The following is a 21,044-nucleotide window of genomic DNA, read 5'->3' on the forward strand; positions in this document are numbered from 1 at the left end:
AGATGTACTATGGGGCCCTGATATGGCCCACTGGTTCCAAATACAGGTCAAAGTTGCACTCGCTAACGCAAGTGTTCCAAAAATAAAACAACTTATTTGACATAACATGGTTTTGCCTGTATAATAAAACTATCTCAACTGTGAAATTCATCCAAAGTAACAAAATTAAAAATTGAAAAACATCTTTGCACTTTAGGGCCTTTTTGTTTGGTAGAATGATCAATCGCGTAAATATTTCGTTAGTTTTGATTTAGTTAGTATGTAAAAAGGGGTTAATATTCGTTTTTTTATTGGTTAAGTCAAACTTAACTAATAGTTTAGATATTTTCGACTTATGATTATGATTAGAGTATTATTTTTCCATAAATGTTCAACTATATAACAACATATAAATTGCATCGAAAATCCATTGATGTCATTAAAGTAAAAAAGCGTTCTTTATCCAAACTTAATAAATATTTTAGAAGTCAACTTAAAGCAGTTAAAACTTGCCAATTTTATATGATCTTTACCGAAAGCTCATTTCTAATGCTTTGAGCAAGCTCTTAAATAGTTAACACACCCTTCCTACAAAAACTAAAACAGCGGCTTGATGTTGCGTTGTACTTCATAAGATAACAGTGGTCTTCATCACGAGGGACAACCCGTGATGCCATACGCGGCTTAAGTGACGGTCATTCACCTACTTGCGGTGGGGATCAGACATCAAGGATGTGTTGCATATTTGCCTGACACACATGTAAAATAAGAAGCGTTGCTGTTTTTATCACGTAGCTAACTGTCGCATTTTTCAGTGAATGTCCACCATTCGTTCCACCAATCATAACCCGATACAACGTCAATCTTAACGCAGTGGTCGGGTAATTTATATTACTTTAATCCAGATTAGTTATCGAATGACCTGGTTTTCTGACAGCACGATGTCTGATAGGTCCACTTCAACCGATGTTTATTGTTTACCTTGATAAAATTTCCTATACTTTTCAGTTAGGTGTGTCTACCGTCTGGCGAGTGTAAGACTATACGGAATATACGGAAGCAAGCGACACGTCCTGGGCAAAAAATGACGCGTCATCAAACAGCGTATGTTTACCGATGCTTTTTTTGCGCCAATAAGCGCACCTGCATACTGATTTATAAATGGTAGGCTTTGTATCCCAGCTCGGTTATCTCGCAGTTGCAATACATGAAATCACGTCGAAAGCAATACACATGAAAGCACGTTGTTTATAAATTCTGAATAATATCCTTCGAAAAGTAAATCGATTTCTGTTTTTTTTATACCGGTATTCAAAACAATGAAAAAAGCAATACAACCAAAGATCTTTAAACTGTTGAATAAAAATATACAAGACATTTCGTGTTTCATGAGAAATTGTTTCAGCATCCTATATAATTTTTGTGGAGTGATGCAACCTTGGATCACATTTTATTAGCGGTGAGATATTCCTTGTATGAGATTTCATAGCGAATCACTGTTAGTGTGGCTTAATTATGTTTTGCGATCAAATGGGATTTACCAAAGTTAAATTAACACGCTTTCCTTCTCAGTGTCTTATTATCACTGAAATCAGATGCCTGATTCTCACCTGTATTTTTGTAAATAGTCTAAATATTGATCTGGTTTAAAAGAGAGAAAAAAATAAGTCATATTTTACATTTTAAGGTCTGTAAAATCATTAAATATAAGTATTTTTAGCTATGTTCGACTTATGTATAATTTTCCAATTTTCAACTTAAACAAATTCACAGATTTCGTTCAAACAGCATGCGCATATTGCTTATATACGAAAACAACCTTCCGAGTTAAAGGTGAAAAGTTTTAGCGTCTTAAGGGTACGAATTTGCAATCGTTTACTTACTAGGAAGGTTAATCCACATCATAGCGAAATTGTCGCACTGAAACTGTCCCGTGGTGTACTGCAGGCATTGTTCCCAAATCCCGTTCCACGCCCAGATCGAGTTAAGGAGCGATGAGCTCTCAGGGGCATTGCTGACAGCCCATAGGTTCCAAAAGCAGGTAAAGGTCGTTCCAAATGTAGAAATGCATCCGACGATGAAGGTGCACATTTGACCGTACATTTTATGCAAGTGTTTGTATTACGGCAACTATGCTAAAATTACGTGGACAATTTTTAACTATAACAATATTTTATGAATTAGATGTTTTTTGTTAAAATGTTTAATTGTAGTGCAAATTAATATCTAATAAGTAATCTAAAAAACGGGGCTTTAGTCGGACCTGTTCGAACAAACTATGCACATCAAAAATTAAAATTAAAGACTGGTTTATCGATATTCCAGCCTCCGTTAACCTCTGAAGAAAACGTTAATTAAACAATGCTAATTTATTGTTCAGCAGCAAGTATTTCACTAATGCACGGTTGAATAAATTATCTGTTTTGAAATATGTTATGCAGTCATTTGTTCTAAACCTATTTTATAACTATTGTCATAACTTTTAATTTTTGTGCAACAAATATTGGCCACGAAAGTAAAAAGGTTGGGAACCAAATCACAAAGGCATTTATTTCCCGATTTAGGCAAATGTTTTTGCGTTTTACCTATAGTGTGCATCTATACAACTTTAGGGTTAATGACTATTCCTAAATAAATGATTATTGTAAATGTATTTACTCGATTTTAGTTGAACATCTGTACACAAATTCGACAGAACAAATGTCATACATAATATGGGCTATATTAGGTAAAAGGAATCTCCCAAAGTTATCTCGTCTTGTAAGCATTCGTAAAGGGGGAGTTTCTCTTTAGCATTTCGTAACCTGGTTTGTTATCGAAAAAACATTTTTGACATTTGCTTTACATCAGCGTAAGATAAATTCCACGAAGAGTGTACAATAACATTGACTTCGAACTTTAGTGCTTGTTCGAAATCCTAAAATACGATAGCAGCTGCCTAACTATCCAAAATCTAAACAACAACTACAAATCAATTCATGTTTATGCCTTTAAGATTACCGCAGGAACCAAGTAAAATACGTTATTTAAGGAAGAGCCTTAACACGGGTTCAACAGTAATTACTAGCCTACTGACAGTACCAAGAAAATATTTTTTCATTAACCGAATTATTCTGAAGTTTTCCCTGAACGCATTACTTTCCTGCTTTTTTAATCTTGTCTAGCAATTTTCTAAACAAAGATCTACACTAGTAACATCCCAGTTGAACCCGAGTTGTTAGAAATTTAAAATTCTGCGTTATAAACACTGTGTGATGTGTTTTGTTACGTAATACAAGGCATAAATCAAAAAATCGAAAATTGATTGTCACAACAATCAACGGCAAGAGACAAACAGTCCATGAGGCCACGCTTTCCACAAACTTCATTTTTTGTTAACTTATTTGAATATACATAATAACTTTTCTTTACTGATATAATCGTTTTTTTATAATTTTAGTCATTTTTCAAGTAATCTATTCGTCTCAAAAAAAAAAAAAAAAATACATATACTGTGGAATGTTGCACGGTGTGACTCGTAAACTCTACAGCAGTGTTTCTCAACTTTTTATGGCTGGCGGCACCCCTTCAAAACAGCAAATAGATTGCAGCACTCCTAACATTTCTTCGTAGGTAATTATTCACTAGAATGTCGCAATAAACCAGTGGTTCTTAAACTGGGGGACGCGCCCCCCTTTGGGGGCGTGGGAGGTTCACAAGGGGGGCGCGAGAAACTGACAAACTGTGAACTCGAAGTGATATTTGAGTGGACAAAATCGAGTTATCATACATTAGTTGTACCGTTAGAACATTCCTGTGGATTTTTAGGCAATAACATCAAGTGACATGTAAGCATTTTAAGGTGAGTATTTTCGTTTTGTTCAAATCCAATAAAACCTTTTTTCGTGGTGCGCGCGATTCTACTGTTTTTTAACTGCATATTTGCGCACTATATTTTGTTTGAGAACAAAGTTTGCGCGTTACATTGGTTAATGGCTATATCAACTTCAGTATGCGGTTCGCCAGTTTTGCTTTGGGTTATATTATACTTTTGAATAGTGCAGGCGTGTTATAGACCAGTGGTTCTCAACTGCCGGTCCGCGTCAATGTTATAGACCAGTGGTTCTCAACCGCCGGTCCGCGTTATTTGCCGGTCCGCCAAATGTCTTACAATTTTATATCTCAATCACAAAATGTAAGTCGTTGAAGGCTGCTTGTCCATCAAATTTAGAACTTCGCCAGTTCTGTAATTTGCAGCATTGCGACGTAACATACAGTTAATGGTCTAATTTGAACTTTATCGTACGTCACAATGCTACAAATGTTGTGCCCAACTGTTTAAAAGAGGGCTACAACTCGTTTAAGTATTAAACTTTAAGAACAGTTGTACGTGAAAAAATTCAATTAAACCACGTAAAACATGTATGATATCAAAAACACAGCAGCAAATTGCTCATTACATTGAGGTTTTCGTTCTTTGCTTTTAAGTTATATACTTTTGTCGTAATTACATTTTGGCTTGATTTTAATTTTTAAAGGTCAACCGGTGCGCAAAATTTGTTTTGTTATTTTACCGGTCCATAAGCTAATAGGGTTGAGAACCACTGTTGTATAACATGGATGACCAAGAGCCGTCTTTCTTAGGCAGCACCACATGTGACACATGGGCAGAAATGAAACACCACCACACACCGCGTTTCTGCCTTGCAAACATACATACCTACGATCAGCTAGATTTATGTAATATTGCAAATTAAATCCAAAAACCCCTTAAAACTGTTGTGTTATCTCAAGCAGGAGATGATTATAATGAACTTTTAAGTTCTTTCAAACACTTCAAAAAAATTAGGCCAGATGGTTTTGGAAGCTTAATACAAAAGACAGTATAAGATAAACCGATTGACAAAGTAGGATAACGTTTTAGCACTTTAGGTCTGCAATATTGTTAAGATTTTATTGTGAATTCATTAATAATTTGATTTCACATGTTTTGTAGATATCAATAAATTGCTGAAAAAGTTGAAACTATAGATTTTGCGATACTTTTTTTTTTGTTAACTGCTGCGATGCGAACTTAACCGGATAACTCGGGTGTTACTGTACTTCATTTAATAGTATCTGCTTACAAAAACTTATAGCAAACAGCAAAAAACATTCGTATGGGTAGACGGCAAATCTTAATTAAAAAAAGTGTTTTTTAAACATTATTTTGCCAGCCCCACCGACGGGGATGACCTAGGTTTTTGTTTAGGGGGGAGCAATGAAAACTTTCAGCGATGGCATCAAAAAGCATGTTAAATCGCTTATAAAGAACGATTATTTTCCGGCAAACCAGTAGGCAAATAGGTAGGTGAAACATATAGGATAATGCAAAAAATTGCATTTATGGTTTAACTTCGGCAAACTTTCTATTCAAAATGATATACGTGGCGCATTATAGGCACATAAATGAAATTCGCATATTGCCTGAAATAGTCTAATACAGTTTTGCACTCCAAAATACCCAACAGCTATTAAAGGCTCGCCACTTTAAAAAAAAAGTTTTAAATCGGCATGGAAGAGATTCGAATTTTTCCCGAAATAACGGAATCTAATTTTACAGAAAAGTGGCAACTTATGCTCTCTATTTTGTAGAAACAATCTAAATTTTATCAAAATAATGTATCACATTTATTTATCGTAAAAACAAGTGTTATTGGATTACGTATACGGTAAATATAATTCCACATACCGCACACACAAATGTAATACAGTCATCCACTATAGTGACCGTATATCTTAAAAAATACACAAAAAGACGATTTTCAAATATTGGTCTGTCGAAAATAGCAGCAAAAAGGTAATTGGGTCAACTCATTTTTCCTATTTGTTTTGTTACTTTCGACAAAATATAATACTTCTCACCTGCGGCCGTTATTACGTCTAGTAGTTGACTTTATTTTGTCAAACAAGGCTAAGACCGACACTGCTCGACTCGAAAATTTGTGCGATACAAAGGTTTCTCTTCGAAATGCCGCGAAAATCAACGGCCTTTTTCAATCTGAATCAAGCTTGCAATCACCGCGTAACACGCCCATAAACGTGTGACCTCCCGACATCCTCGGAGCGTAAAAGACCTCCATTCCACAAGCCAATATAATCCACGACGCTTGGCAACCGTTTACACACGGATCCTTGTTTGTAGAACGGGTTGTCAAAACTCTACGCGACACGCAGCATTGCCCTGCCTAAATTTACCTTCTCTGCCGCAAACTCAATCATCGGTTAATGATCGCAAACCACGATGACGTGATCTTCTGTTAAAATCTAGTCGTCACAATTTTTATGACAGCTGTTCAATGCTTTACGGCAGTTTTGGTGTCGTTTTATGACGTAATACAAAGTTGCTACCTTGGCATTTTTGTCCGCAATATTTAAGGTTTATTTTAATGACGGAAAAATTTTGGTTACTTTAAGCACTAAAAAATTATAGTAATCTGATGCATGTTACATACAGGCCCGGGGGGTATTTTTTGCCAGCCTGCAGCATATAAAATTCACATAAAAGGTTGCCGAATTCTATTCTAAACTAAATTATGTTTAAATTTTTAACTGAACGTCAATTTTATAAAAGCTTAGTACAGTTTTTGTTAAATATAGTTAGTTATATCTCTTTGTTCAACGATAATAAAGTTAATAAAGTTTAACTCACTAAACTTTTCGTAAGCGAACAAAACATAAATGTTTACATCAGTAAACTCGAACTGATTTCGTATTGCCCCTGAAATTTTCTAAAAAAATACCTAGATCGAACGACAACCTATAGTTTTGGGTCGCGACCAATGGGTTTAAAAACGCTGCTCTAACTTATTCGAAAAGTAAAAATCGTTTTTAGTACACATGGGCTGTTTAAATTTATGGTAAAAGTCGTAACAGTTTTTTACCCAAACACGATTCTGACTTCTATTTTTTTAGGATTTGACACGCAACGCTGCCTTATCAAATTAAACAACCTAGGTCCGACATTGGGTAATTCGGTCATTAAGCAAATAAAGGCTTTGCAATTGGGCAACGGTTATACGTTCTAATATACTTTTGATTGTGGTCGAAACGACTGTGCTGACCTGCCATTTCACATTTACCTATCACGCATGCAACTCGAGTTTGATTAAACCAGCTTGGTCATTATGCGACAACCAAACAACACTACAAAATGAATCACCGTTTGTTTAACAACTTCCCTCAAAATACTTAATAACGACGCCGTAAGGTAAAAAGTGTGCAAACATAAACGCACGCCAAGCAACATGATATGGCTGTTTAAGCCCGTCGACGTCATATTTACTTTTGCGCCTATTCCATTCCGGTAGTTTAAGATTTCTCCGAAAAAACTTTTTCAGGCCTCATCTCTCCTAAACAGTTCAAACCACGCTTCTGGTAACTTTCAAGTGATTGCTATAAAAAAATGGGAAATTCCTAATTTTATTTGACAGTTATAAAACCAGGACTTCATTGTGTACTGTACTGTGTTTTTGCAAGTGCGCAGTTTGTACAAGCAATCTGTGTATATGTTTGTGTTGTATTTTGTATCTTGGAAACGAGATTTGAACCGTTTGTCAACACATCAATATCTTGTAGCGGACGAAATTACACGAAACATGATGGGGACGCAAAGCGACTGTATAAACACCAGATTGATCGTTATATATTATATTTCAAACAAACAAACTATTGAGAGAATAAAGAACTTTAACTATATTTAACATTATCTAAGTTTTAATTGCCGTCAGGGTTTTTTTAAGGTTTGGTTTGGGTGACCGCCAAGTAGTTTTAAGAGACCGCAAGTGTTTCATTTAAATACCAAAAAGTTGCAAGTCCAAAATTTGGGAAACCGCTGGAGAAATTGGGGGAGCGTTTCGGTCCCCCAAAACACCTTAAAAAAAACACTGGCCGTGGTCAATTATTATGGATCCACAAGCCCTTCGAAAGCAAGTTTCAAATTTTATGTTGACAAACTTAAAAATATATTTAACAAACCTGGCCTGTAGTTTATTTGTGTATCGTATCAAGTCGTGCACAGATATGATTTACAAAAGCGCCTCCGACAAACAGCAGACTAAAGCTCGGAATGCAAATATTGGCCGTCTCGATGCAATAAAAATACAATATTTGCGTTAAACGTTTTCAAAGTCAAGCTACATTTAAAGGATTTATTGTTGCCGTAAAATTTTTCAATTTATTCAAATTGAATTATCCAATGAGTTTGGTTTGTTGGCCGGCCCTAGTTTATGTCGGTTAGGTTTTAACTAAAAGATCTCAACATGGACACTTTAGGGATGTCTGATACTGGCCATTATGTTCCGATAGCGAGACCCGATATTTTGACACAAAGTATCGCGGGCCGATCCAATACCAAATGCTGCCATTACTATATCTTCAAACAATAAAAATAGACAAAAATTAAATGTTAAAAGGTCATTTTTGAATTTATTAGGCTAAATTAGCGCTAAGACTATAATTATCTCCAATTTCATCCCTTATGTTAAGTCATATTTTGGTACCCCAAACAAAATCAATTTCAGCATAGCTTATCAATATAAGTGGAACCTCTAGGATAGGATACGTTAGAGTTTTAACGTTATATAGCAATTTATTAATAAATAATTTTTAATTGATTTGATAGATAGTGATTTTACTATTGTTTGAAATTCTGCTCAAAATTTGCAAACTAGGATTATGACAAAACCGGTAGTAATTTATCGTCTGGTAAAGATTGCACGTGGCTTTTTTATGATCTGTAACGCTAAATAAATAAACGTCCTAAATCGTATTATAGCATACAATAAGCCGTTTGATTGATGTTTAACGTTTGGACGCAAAGAGTGCAAGGTAAATTTAGCCTATAAAGTATTTTTAACGCCTATTAAAATGCATTTTAACCACCCTCTAAAACTCAAACCGCTATAGTCCAACATTCAACGAAAATTTGTAAAACGATAGGCCCGTGTGGTAGCAGTAATTGTTCTACTTGCGTGATGCGATTTTTTGGTACAAATTGTTCTCGAGGCACTATAACGCAAACAGCCTCTAACTCAGGGGTTCTTAAACTTTTTTTACCGCGGAACCCTAAAATTTTCGTTCATTTCGCGTGGACCACTTTTAGGCAAATTTAAAAAAAAATAACGTCATAAATTGACGCCGCAGTACAAGTAGACTTCATAAATTTGCTGATTTTGGTCCAAAAATGTGAAAGTGAAATGGAATCTAAATACATTCGGTGCAAATCCGTTTCATTTTTAATTAGATTGTTTTCTTTAGTAAATTAATTACTTCTTAAATATACACTAATATTTCAATAAGACCTTCATGGACCCCCTAAAAGTAGTTCACGGACCCCCAAGGGGCCATGGACCCCAGTTTAAGAACCCCTGCTCTAACTCATATCGTCATTAAAGCTGTATAGTTTAAGATGACCAAAATTTTATTTTCGATGGTGCGATGAGACACACGGCGCAATTGAGTAAACCGAAATCAACAAAACGGGATAAGACACAATTAGTTTCGGACACCTCTTCAAGTATGTTTCAACCGTAGCCGTAGCCGTAAGTCAAATTGGTGTTTATACGCAGTTTAATATTTGGTAAAAAAAACAAAAAAATATATAATCTTGCTTGTTTAGGTTTTTCCATTATTTAACTTACGAAATAAAAATAAATAAACATACTACCGGTTGAACGTTTCTGTCTAAAATTGACTAAAATAGAACGCAATCCACTAAAACTCTTTTCCAAAGCGGAAACAAAATGATTAAAACGTATTAAACATGGTCGTGTGTGACGTAACAAAGAATAGCATTGCACGCAACAGAAACGGTTATGGTAACGTCCTTTAAATAAAGCTATTTGCTCAACAGAACAAAAAATTGAGCTAATTTTAGTAGTTAAATTTATCGTGTGAATGCATTGGCGATATATTATTACAGCACCGTCAAATCCCGGACATATAAGCAGATTTTGCCATTTCTCCCTTACGCAGATTTCAACACTAAATTCCCTGACATGTCACCGAAAATCCTGACGTATGACAACCCTATTATATGCCCTAATCCTCTAAGTCTAATATAAGTTGTGACGTCATGCTGAGGGAAACGGTCTTTTTAAGTTTCGGGTTCTTTCAATAGATATTCGTTTAAGTTCCGGTACGGCTGTTTTAAATCTACAAAAAAAGGCTTAGGTTCGATTACGGTTTGGTAAACTGAAAATTTTAGCATTAAACCGGTTTATAAAGAACTTGTCGTGGCTCGGTTCATCCCCTGGTTTTTACTAACTCATCCCTGTGAAAAACACAAAATAAAATGCTTCGAAATATAGCACGCTACAAGCGACTAGCATACTTATTGCTCATTAACAATAATCAGGACCTCCTCTCTAAGGCGTGCTAATGCGCAGAACCCTCAACTCATTTACTCAGTGAAATTCTATTTCGCTCACTTGCAGACGTAATTTTAAAGCTCACTAAAAGTTTAAATTTCCAAGGGAACACTGGTATACGTTTTGACAAAATTTATAAACAGCAAAATAAGGAATGCTTTATGAAATCATTTCCTACATACAGTCAATTGCTAAGTTCATAGAGATCTTCGATGTGCTGTGATCGATATTATATGTGCTTCCACTGATGTTGTTATTCGTCACACAAGAGCGATTATTATTATTCTCCCAGCTTAATTCGTTCGTAAGCAGAAAACCAGAAAAAGTCGTATTTATTGTCTTATTGCAAACCCTGCAACTAAAAATATGCTGACGATAAACGGATACACTGTACAAAAATTAAGCAAATTTGTAAGACTATTTTCAAGTTGTTGTTTACTAACAGCAACGGTAACGGTAACGCTCACAGAATGTAATTGATATGAACGATGTGGTAAAAGGCGATGGTCTCAAATCCTACCACAGCGTTCAAACAATTTTTAAATCTTTTTGGGAAATTGGGTTAGGGTGCAGGAAGAATAAATATATTGATAATACAAGACCCAGCCCAAACCAACTTACAGTCCTTACTCAGATCCAGGTTGGAAACTAAGGTCTGCTGATCAAAATCCTTTCCATAAAATACATTCAGCTCCGGAAAGTCACTTATTTGTTTCATTTCATTTGTTTAGAGTACAAACACAACATTTTGATTGTGCAAGTTACATAAAATAATATTTGGGTCTCAGGATGAGACTGAAAGTTTTTAAACTTAAAAAGACAAGAATCCCAACATTAATTTGTTCTTTCACAAAAAATGAAATTAAAAGTTCAGTTAATTCTAAATAAACTAAGTTGTATAACTGTTTATTTATGGCATTTCTTTGGTTGACTCGTTTAAATAAACACATTTTTTTTATTTTTAGTGAAAATTTTATTTATCTTGTGTAAAGATGTTTTTACATTTAAATAATAATCTATAACAAATTGATATTACAATTTCTTGCCACTTGGTTTTGTTTTAAGCTAGGCACATGATAGGCAAAATTTATAGCATCCGTTCCTTGGCCTATTTAAATGTAAAATAATTTAATTAAGCCAGATAATGTCTGGCTAATGTGCTTTGAAACTGTTCATTAAAGAGTATGGACTTCTCAGATGTTCTTATAGAACAACTTTCTTCTGCCATTAAAGCTGTATGTAGCCTTTGTTCTAAATTTAAATGCCAACTATGTGTGTGTGTAGTGTGTTCACTTAAATATTTAAAATACTGACTTGTAACTTGTATTGAAAATGTATACAATATAAGTTACTGAAAATTTTTTTATTGAAAATTTATTTTGTAAATACATAAAATAATTATTTACTATTTTTTTTCTTTGTCGTCTAATTCCAGGTTCAAATACATCAAGTCTTAGTGGACGATGCTGAAGGGTTTGGGAATGACAATAGCAAATCTGTTAATACACTTCTGCTTAGCCTTGACAAGATATTTCTTTATGGGTACTGTATGTTGTCCAATTTAAAAAAAAAACATTTAAGCAATTTTTATTGAGTTTGCCATGAAGAGTTTGTCAGCTTACAATAAAAAATAAAAGCAATTCCTTTTATGCGTCATAATAGTTTATTTAAACTAAAAGTTTATTGTATAATGTCATATATTTTTGTTTAATAAATATTTTTAATTTTCATAGGTTGCGAAACAAGCAAAATGGATATTGGAATGTCGTTAGACCCTATTGTAAAAGAGACATGGTTCAAATGTTGTATTCTCTTCGGAATGTAACTACTGATCTGGGAAGAGGTTTGAGCTTCTTTTTTTCACAGAAAAACATAAGTAAAAAAACAATAAGAAATAAGTAATTGATCAGACCAAAGGTTTCAAAAATTGGGTTTGACAAATAGAAAAACTTTTGGATAGATTTGAAAAACTTTTGGATATTACTATTATTTACTATCATTTTTTTACAAAGTTTTGTTATGTATATTGATTTTGTTTTTTGATTTTTTATACAGGCCTGTGTGAAAAACTAAAAAATAGTCTGAGTTTGTCATACTAATTATATTGAAAAGTTTGGAAACCACTAGACCCGTTTAAGAAATTTAATTGCCTTTTTACAAATATGGTTTTCGCATTTAGTCAAACATATTTTTTGTTCAAATGTTTTTGATATATAATATGTTTATCCATTTATTTTTAGGTCGTGCTTGGTTATGTGTAGCACTCAATGAAAAGTTACTTGAAAGCTTTTTAATTAATATCCAACATGGTATGCAGCAAATGGATATGTTCTACAACAGGTAAGTACTAATATTTGCTTTACCTTTGTTAACTAACTTTCCTTATTTTAAGCAAATATTGTGTGGTTATTCTAATTAGCTTTTTTACAATGTATTTATATTAATTCAATACCAAAGTTGCGCCTCTGTAAAAAAATTTTAAATAATTTTTAAAAGTTAAATAGATAATAAATGATTTTATTATTTTCACAGCTTTGCAATTATCAAGTCACACAAGGTAAGATAAGTTTTGTGTCAATTTTATAATAGTTACTCTGTGTGTTTGAGTCTTTACTTTCCCTGTTTTCACTATTTTTTATTGTTTCTCTGACCTGATGAAGCATGGTTGTGTGAAAACTCATTAACTTGTTAACAGTGACACCTGTTTTCAGTTTTTGAATAATACAAATACATAGTCTATCAACCAAGATTTTTATAATAGTGCATTAATCTTATGCAAGAAAAAGTTTTAGTGGCTCACTTAACATTTTTTAAAGTCATAAATAGTATTTGAATCGTACCGAACTACTCATCCAGGCCATATAAATTATTGATACATGTAAGCATGCACATCTGTGATATATATACTGTTAAAACTTTATGGGCTGGGTAAAAGGAAATTGATATTTATTTAGACAGGCACACATGCAGACATGAGGCAGTGGGACTATGTATGAGAAAATAAGGCATGAGTTTGCCTTTTTTCCTGTTTTTTTTAATAATGGATTATTTTTAATTATTATAATTGGATAAAGTTGTATTGTATTTACAAAACATCCAAATAATGTCAGTCCTAGGCATGCTTTAAAACCTCATTACAAAATATCATTTTTCCTCTTATTGTTTTCAGATTCATCTGTTTGTTGATTTGTTATGTGGATTGGAGTTTGTCGATTTTTCTTTAGATATGGTGAGAAAACATACATGTTATTTAAAAAAAACAATAGGTTTTTACTTCATCAGACACAATGGTTCCAATTGTCTGTCGAAATGTAAATTATAGACTCTAAATATCTAATTTACATTCTATACCTAGTCTATTCTGAAACAAGTGACAGTTAGATTTATACTTTTCTATACAGGACCAAAGTTTTCTTGATATATCAATGCTTCCAACAAATACACCTGAACCCCCAAGGTTGCCCTATATAGCGCCTACACTTTCAGAAAGTTTAAATCCCAATGTTGAAGCTGGTTCCTCTGTTTATATTAACACAGACCCTATCGCAAATCTAGCCAAAGTTGGAACTCAAAAGGCTGCCAATGCTTTGCAAGGTTTTCTACAATCTTCTTCTCGGAAGATTTTCAACAGGCGAACAGAGACAGGAATAGTTTTGGACACCATTTATGATTATTCCACTTGCATACCAACGACTCGGCCTCCTACAGAATGTTTGCTAACTTCAGATGAGGACATACAACACAATCCAACTCTATTGGAACCACTTATTCCGCCAATTGATTGCCCAACAGCACTACCCAGTTCACAAAATATATATTCAGCCCAAATTGACATCCCTAGTTTTAGTGTTGAGTCAAACTCTGGTGTAAATGTGAAAAATTTAAAACACAACCCCAGGGTAAGGCACAATCCATTCGGAACTGTCAGTGAAGAACAAATTGCTGAAGAAATCAAGCTGAACTATGCACCTTCATCTGCCACCAGACACAACTTGGATGTCCTTGTAACTGACAATCCCATTGAGGTGGTTCACCAAAGAAAGCGAAAGAAGAGTGACAAGCGTAAGAAACAAAAAACAAAATCGCAAAGTACGCAGTGCGATGAAATCAAACTAAAAAGAGAATTTTGTGCTGAAACTGACTCTGGCTTAATGAGTGACTGTGAGGATGAGCACTGTTCACTCTATTCAGCCTCCTCTGGCATGAGCACATCATTCAATGATGAACCTATATTTGCTTTGTCGCCTAACAGCAGTACGCAAGAGTATACCTTGGTAAAAAGCACTTGCTCTATTCAGGAAACCAAAACTTTGAAATATGTTGCACCTGATGTTTCCGATCGAAACACACTTTTCACAACAAATAACTCGGAGGATTGTGCCATTATAAAAAACACTGCAAGTGCCATGTCTGTTTTTAATGATACAAGTCAGAGTCACACTGTTTCTACAGATTTAAAATCAGAAATTGCAGAAAATAGTGATACATCTATTTTAAATATGATTTCTATTGACGAAGGTACAGTTGACCTTCATTCCAGCAATGTTATTCCATCAACCATGGGTACCTTTAGTTCATGCTTATCAGAGGTTGGCCAGCAAACGTCATGCAACAACAGTGCAATTACAGAGACTGAACAAAACACCTCATTTGAAAAAGCATCTGCAATGGGAAATTTAAGTTATTTATATGCTAACGTGCACAAACCTTTAAAGAATTCTATTAATTTGCCTTTTGAACCAATACTAGCAGGAAATGAAATTTCCATAAATTCCAGTCTTAAAAAGAGAATTAAAAATTCACCAGTTGATGCTGAAGAAGATTGTTTTCAGCAGCATGTCTCCACTTCCACTGTGTTGCCTAAAAGTGTTGAAGCAATGGTTGATCATGAGTCACTTTGTGAAAACATTTTAAATGAAATAATTGAAACTGTTCAAATGAGGTTGTCAATATCAGATTCAGACAAAAAGTCAAATGTTCAATACTGTGAAGACACAGCACAATTCCAGGTTTTAAGCGACTGGTCAATTTACACCTTATCCTCAATGGATGAGAATGAAAGCATTTCTTTTTCTAAAATAAAAACTGATAATAGCATGTGCCAAAACAAAATATGTGTAAGTCCAAAAATTGTAGATGTTGTTTCTGAAATTAGTCTTTGCCAAAATAAGGATGAAAGAAAAGAATCCTGTGTATCTAATTTATGTGAAGAAGATTCTATCGCAAGCGAATGCAACTCTGTTTCAAATTCTGCCAACTGTACAAATTTAAACAAAACCCCAAATGAACATACATGTATTGTAAATATTGACAATAATTTAAAGCTTAAATTAATGCTTGACGTGTTTCTCAGTGAAGATGAGCAACTATTAAAGGTAATTTGAATATACATTTTTTTTATAATAATTATACAATATATTATATACATTGTTATAATTTTGCAGGATAAAACACATTTCGATTATTTTTATCGCTTTTAATATCACTTATTTTTTATATCTCCAGCAGCTCTACATTAATGAGCCTTATTTATATTTATTTTCTTGTAACAGATGATTAGATTTAAAACGGGCAACCAACAAGAACTTGTAGGTTCTCTACATATTGCTTTTGCTGACAAGTTTGTCTATATCGTAGAAGAGGATTGTACTTCATTTTTGAGAAAAAATTATTTTGCATACAATAAAGTGTCTATGGAATTTATGTGTGACAACCAGGTGAACTACCAAATAAATACTTAAAGGACAAACTGTTATTCATGTTGAACTTAAATCTTGCCTTTTCAGGGTGTTTTTATCACTTGTCTAACAACAGGAAAATGTTTGTTTAACTGTGAAACCTCCGATGCTTCTGTTTCCCAAATAATTCAATCACAATTTATGAAGTATCATGTAACCGATACTACTTTTGTTGCACAACAGGTACTTCATAGCTTTGTCATATCTTTAGTCTTGTACTAATTTTATTTTATTTTTGTAGACAGCTGACATTGGGTTTGAGAAGCATTTAGCCGCGATCAGGAAATGCATTTTCTTGGAAACTGGAAAGCCAAACTGCGTGATTGATCTGTACCGTTTGATTAACATGTTGAACTTGTGCCAGTCGAATATATATGGTTAGAATTGACTACTGGCTCAATAATATACTTGACTGTGTATGGTGTTTTACAGCCCTTCTACATTTTATGATCGTTTTTTAGGACGAAAGGAGGGAATCTTGTTATGCAAAGGTACAAGATCCTTGTTTTTTAGAGAGCGCTGGAGTAGTTTCAACTTCGTCTTGGATAGGATCAGCCTGTCACAGTTTAAAAACAGGTACATCAATGCTATTAATCAGATGTTTCGATACTCAATAAACTAATATTTATATAGTAAAACAAAAAAATCAACTGTTTGTTTTTCTGTTGAATGTGTTTTATGCGACCTTTAAGAAGCAGCAGCGTTATATAACACAAAACTATAAAATAATATTCTGTGAAATTATAGCTCCAAATTCAGAATTGTAGTTATTTAAACGAAAAACTATTAAAACAAAAAGCCTTCTCTTAGTTATTTACCTTCCATGTTACCCGTCACTTGTCAAACACAGCAAGAACGTGGCGCTCGTGATTGAAAAGCAAATGCGTGGCACGACTCTTTAGCTAACCAAGTCACATTTTTTGCATTAAGAAACGCCAGCAAACCGGAACAGAGCTGGCAAATATCGAACTTGTTGCACTGCCAGATGTCAATGAACGACCCATGCTGCTTCGAGCTGCTAATGAATGACGGCAAGACTGTCGAGCTTAAGGCTTTAAGTGCGCAAGCTTGTACTGAGTGGATCGCCGCCGTTCAAGCCATTATCGAGAACCCCAACGCGGTGGGTGACACTGTATGTAAGCTTTCGCGGGTAATACTAATTTACGGAATAACGAATGGTCGGAACGCTCACTAATTTAAGTGTTTTCACGTTGAAACAATTATTAAACCAACGCACAATATTTGAGTTAGGGTCGGGGTTAGCGTTTGGGTGCAGGTGGGTCAAGTGTTATTATATTTAATAATAATACTGTGTGCGTTCCGACCATTTATCATTCCGTAAATTAGTGTTACCTGCTTTTGCGGTCGTGCGTTATCGTTTTTTTTTTGTATTCGCATATGAAAGCATGAAGGCAAAATAACCAAAAGAAGACGTTTGCCTGATTAAGTTTTATTGTGATGCCATCCCATTGATGCTCCCCATCGTATTTTTTTAAAACGAATTTATATGAAACAACATATAGTTTTGCTAGGATAGCAAAACTTTACATTAACGTCTTGATTGCTGCTGCAGTGCTACTACTTAAGCCAGTACGAGGATCAATACGTAATTATTTCAATGTACAGGATTGAATTGTGCACTCGCCCGCTCACCAATGCGAGTGAAAATCGCTCCGGGCGAGTGCTGATTGACACCCACGCGCCCGACTAGCGAGTGGCCTTAGTGAGAAATTTAATTAGTTGTTGCAGGACAACCAAGGGCGTATCCAGAAATCCAAAAAGGGGGTCCCGAATTTTCAACTTAGGGAATTTCCCGTTTTTCCATCTGACGTTAATCACGTCATAAAATAGTGACAGATATGCCGTCATAAAACAGCGATTGTAATGACGTTTTAAATAATAAAAAAAAATCATCGGAAACAGCAAATTAACGTCCAGCAAAATCAAACTTTTAGACGCAAAACGCACACGTGCGTCGCCGACACTCCTGCCAGGCGCCAGCTGCAAAACCGCTTAGTGGGCATTCGTTAACTTCAGGCGAAAAACTAAACAAGACCGTAAAATAAATGTGATTGATTTTGGTAGAACCGTGTACGGGACTACGCTAAATTACAAGCACGTCCGTCGCCTTCTGCAATACTAAACGAAGATCGTTTTTCCCCGGTGTTATTTGAGTAGCGCAACATCTGCAAAAACGCCACTTTAATAGTTAATCTAGTTCAGTGTTTATAACCTTTTTAACTGAGTGCATAACTGGCAAGCTAAGCGAACGCGATTTTTGGGGGGGAATAACAGAATTTCATTTAAATTTCTTGCAAGTTTTTATTACATTGCCGAAAGTAAAAAAGCTGTTAAAAAATATATGATCAATATTGTTTAATACGTTATCCGTTTGTCCGCGACGCACTTGACAGCCTTCCATGGCGCAACGGTAGAGAAGCGCTGATTTAGTTCAAAAGACAGCACCAAAGCTTACCACACCGGACGTAGAAAGAACATTCGCGCCAACCGCGAAAAAAAATTTTCGCACCTGCGTAGTTAAAATAGTCAAAAAGTATTTAAAATGGACTCGTGTATAGGTTGTCGAAGAGGCAGCGGACCCGATGAATTACAGAGACCGCTTGATTGATTGTTATTAATTGTCGAACACACACTTGCTATTCAGCCAACCCGAACGAGTAACGAAAGGCGAAAGAGAAAAACTATCTAGCGTTTACGGTCGACCAAACAAGAAACGAAAAAGGCCTTTGCGTTTGATTTTGGTTTCGCATTATCCAGACGCGTAACTCAATTACACTGAAAAAAAAACGCAGCTTCGGACGGTGAGTTAAACCCTGACAAAAACGAACAAAAAACGATAATGTCACTTACGAAAAGGGGAGCCCCCCTTGATACGCCCCTGAGAACAACTCGCCAATACTATGCGAAATATTACTTGTGGCCAGCCAAACGATTCTGTTGCTTGTTGGCTGAAAAGTGTCAATCAAAAGTGACACTAAGTACAGAAGCAAATTTTCCTCAAATACATTTAACCTTATTGTAAGGCTATTCGAAATCGCGTTATAAACTCGTAATAAACACTATTTGTCCCGTTTTATGATCGTAATAAAGACTCTTTGTCCCGTTTTTTTTTCGTTTACAGTCAAACAACCAAAGGCGCCATTACTGCAGTGGCAAATAGTTACGAGGTTTATTGATTAACTTAAACGTTGTAAATTGTTAAATGTTTAACCTATAGTCGTTGAATCCTTTGGAAATATTTCTTGGACTTGCGTTGTACCCAGCGATAAGAATTTTACTTTTTTGTTTTTATAGTGCCCCAAAACAATCTCAGCGTGCCAAGTTGGTCCAGGTGCTCAACACCTGGCCGAAACCCACTATACTCCAGCACAAAAATGACTCCTTATCGTGCACTGTTACAGGACTCGAGCGGCTCTTGCGTGTCCTGCTCCGTGGTGGTGGCGGAGAACCAGCTCTTTTTCCTGGAGGAGGAATTCGCTTCGATGTTCTGCCGCTGCCTCTCGCGTCTCCAGATGAGCGACATCGACAGCGTCCAGACGCAGAAAGAAGATGATGAAGGATGCGGGTGCATCTTGAAGGCGAGGTGCGCGGAATGTCGCCGGGAGGAACCGTCGTTTTCCTTAGAAGGAAACTGCTCTTGCACGAATCTGCTCCTTCTATTTCGTACTCCAGACCAACGCCGCGAGTTTGACCGACTGGTTAAAGGCACTTGACGCATTTTTTTTTCTTGATTCATATGAATTTTACAGGCAGGTACCGATTGCATTTTAGTGCCTTCCCGCCAGAGATCTTTGGCGTGGAATGCTTGCCCTAAATCACGCCAGTAACGCCATTTGGCGTCGAATTTCGACGGCCTAGTAAATTAACCGAAAATAATGGTCATTTTTATCCTACCAGGATAACATTGTACGTTTTGTTTTATTTTCTCTTCATGACAGTTACATAAATATGCATGTCAAAGTGTTACAACTACGTTAGTTTTTACTTCGCCACGATGCGCACTGAAAAAGTACTGCTAACTTATTGTCAAAGCCGACAGGTATACGACCAGAACTGTTTGTGTTTGAAAACTCCTCTGAACAAGGTTTAACTGGTTTGTGTAAGGTCCGAAGTATATTACATTCCAAAGTTTGGTATTATTTTATGCAAATTTTTACTGATGTTCGAATCTACAAACCGGTTCCAATAGTAAATTAAATATAATAGTGACTACTAAACTAAAATAATAGTGAATTGTTAATATTCACTTACACTACTTCGTTCATTACAATAAGGGAATATTTAGCTCGAATCCTACTAATTGCAATATGATACTACTTTTTGTTGCTAAATTCGTAAAGCAGTGTTTCGTAGCCTTAGTCATAATTCTATTGAGTGGAAGAATATCGTTAAATGTAGCGGAAGAGTTTTTTCATTTCTATGTTGATAAGTGTTATTTAAAGATTTACCCGAAAGTTGAAATGATTTCTAACAGAAATATGTTATCAGTTAAAGAGTGGATAAGGTATATTAATAATTTCTGTAGGTTTTCGAACATAGCTCACTGTGATGATTATTTTTGATTACTTGACTATACACTTTCTTTCCTGTGTTTTTACTCGTTTTCTTCACTGCCCTTCTTAAGTTTCGCAATAAATTCATCGGCAAACACCTTGACCAATCTGTAACCTTTATTTTTGCCATTTCAAATCAATTAGGTACGTTCTGGATCGTGGTTATGGTCGCGGATATAAAGAAACGTGTCTTTTAGAAAGAAAACAATTTTTTTCATTTCAGTTTAAACGTTTTTCTAAAATCTAAATGACTGTTTCCAGCACAGTGTTTTCAAACTATTTGTCGCCGAAAGTTCTCAACCCCCTTTTTAGTCTTCCAGATCCTACCTGACCCCCTAATTTTGGTGGAATCCTATACAATTCGG

At 35.1% G+C, this 21,044-nt stretch overlaps 1 protein-coding gene across 1 annotated transcript; it reads left to right on the forward strand.

The window, feature by feature from the left end:
- Positions 1-11,441: 11,441 nt before the first annotated feature.
- Positions 11,442-20,374, forward strand: LOC146147112 (uncharacterized). The gene is made up of 11 exons (XM_083387918.1): positions 11,442-11,602; positions 11,803-11,909; positions 12,101-12,210; positions 12,608-12,707; positions 12,900-12,924; positions 13,537-13,596; positions 13,769-15,376; positions 16,347-16,482; positions 16,567-16,681; positions 17,036-17,225; positions 19,528-20,374. The coding sequence occupies exons 1-11, from the start codon at positions 11,552-11,554 to the stop codon at positions 19,837-19,839; spliced, it is 2,814 nt and encodes a 937-aa protein (XP_083244044.1). The 5' UTR covers positions 11,442-11,551; the 3' UTR covers positions 19,840-20,374.
- The last annotated feature ends 670 nt before the right edge of the window (positions 20,375-21,044 follow it).

Source organism: Ascidiella aspersa, chromosome 4 (assembly GCF_963924565.1).
Source record: "Ascidiella aspersa chromosome 4, kaAscAspe10.2, whole genome shotgun sequence".
Classification (NCBI taxonomy): domain Eukaryota; kingdom Metazoa; phylum Chordata; class Ascidiacea; order Phlebobranchia; family Ascidiidae; genus Ascidiella; species Ascidiella aspersa.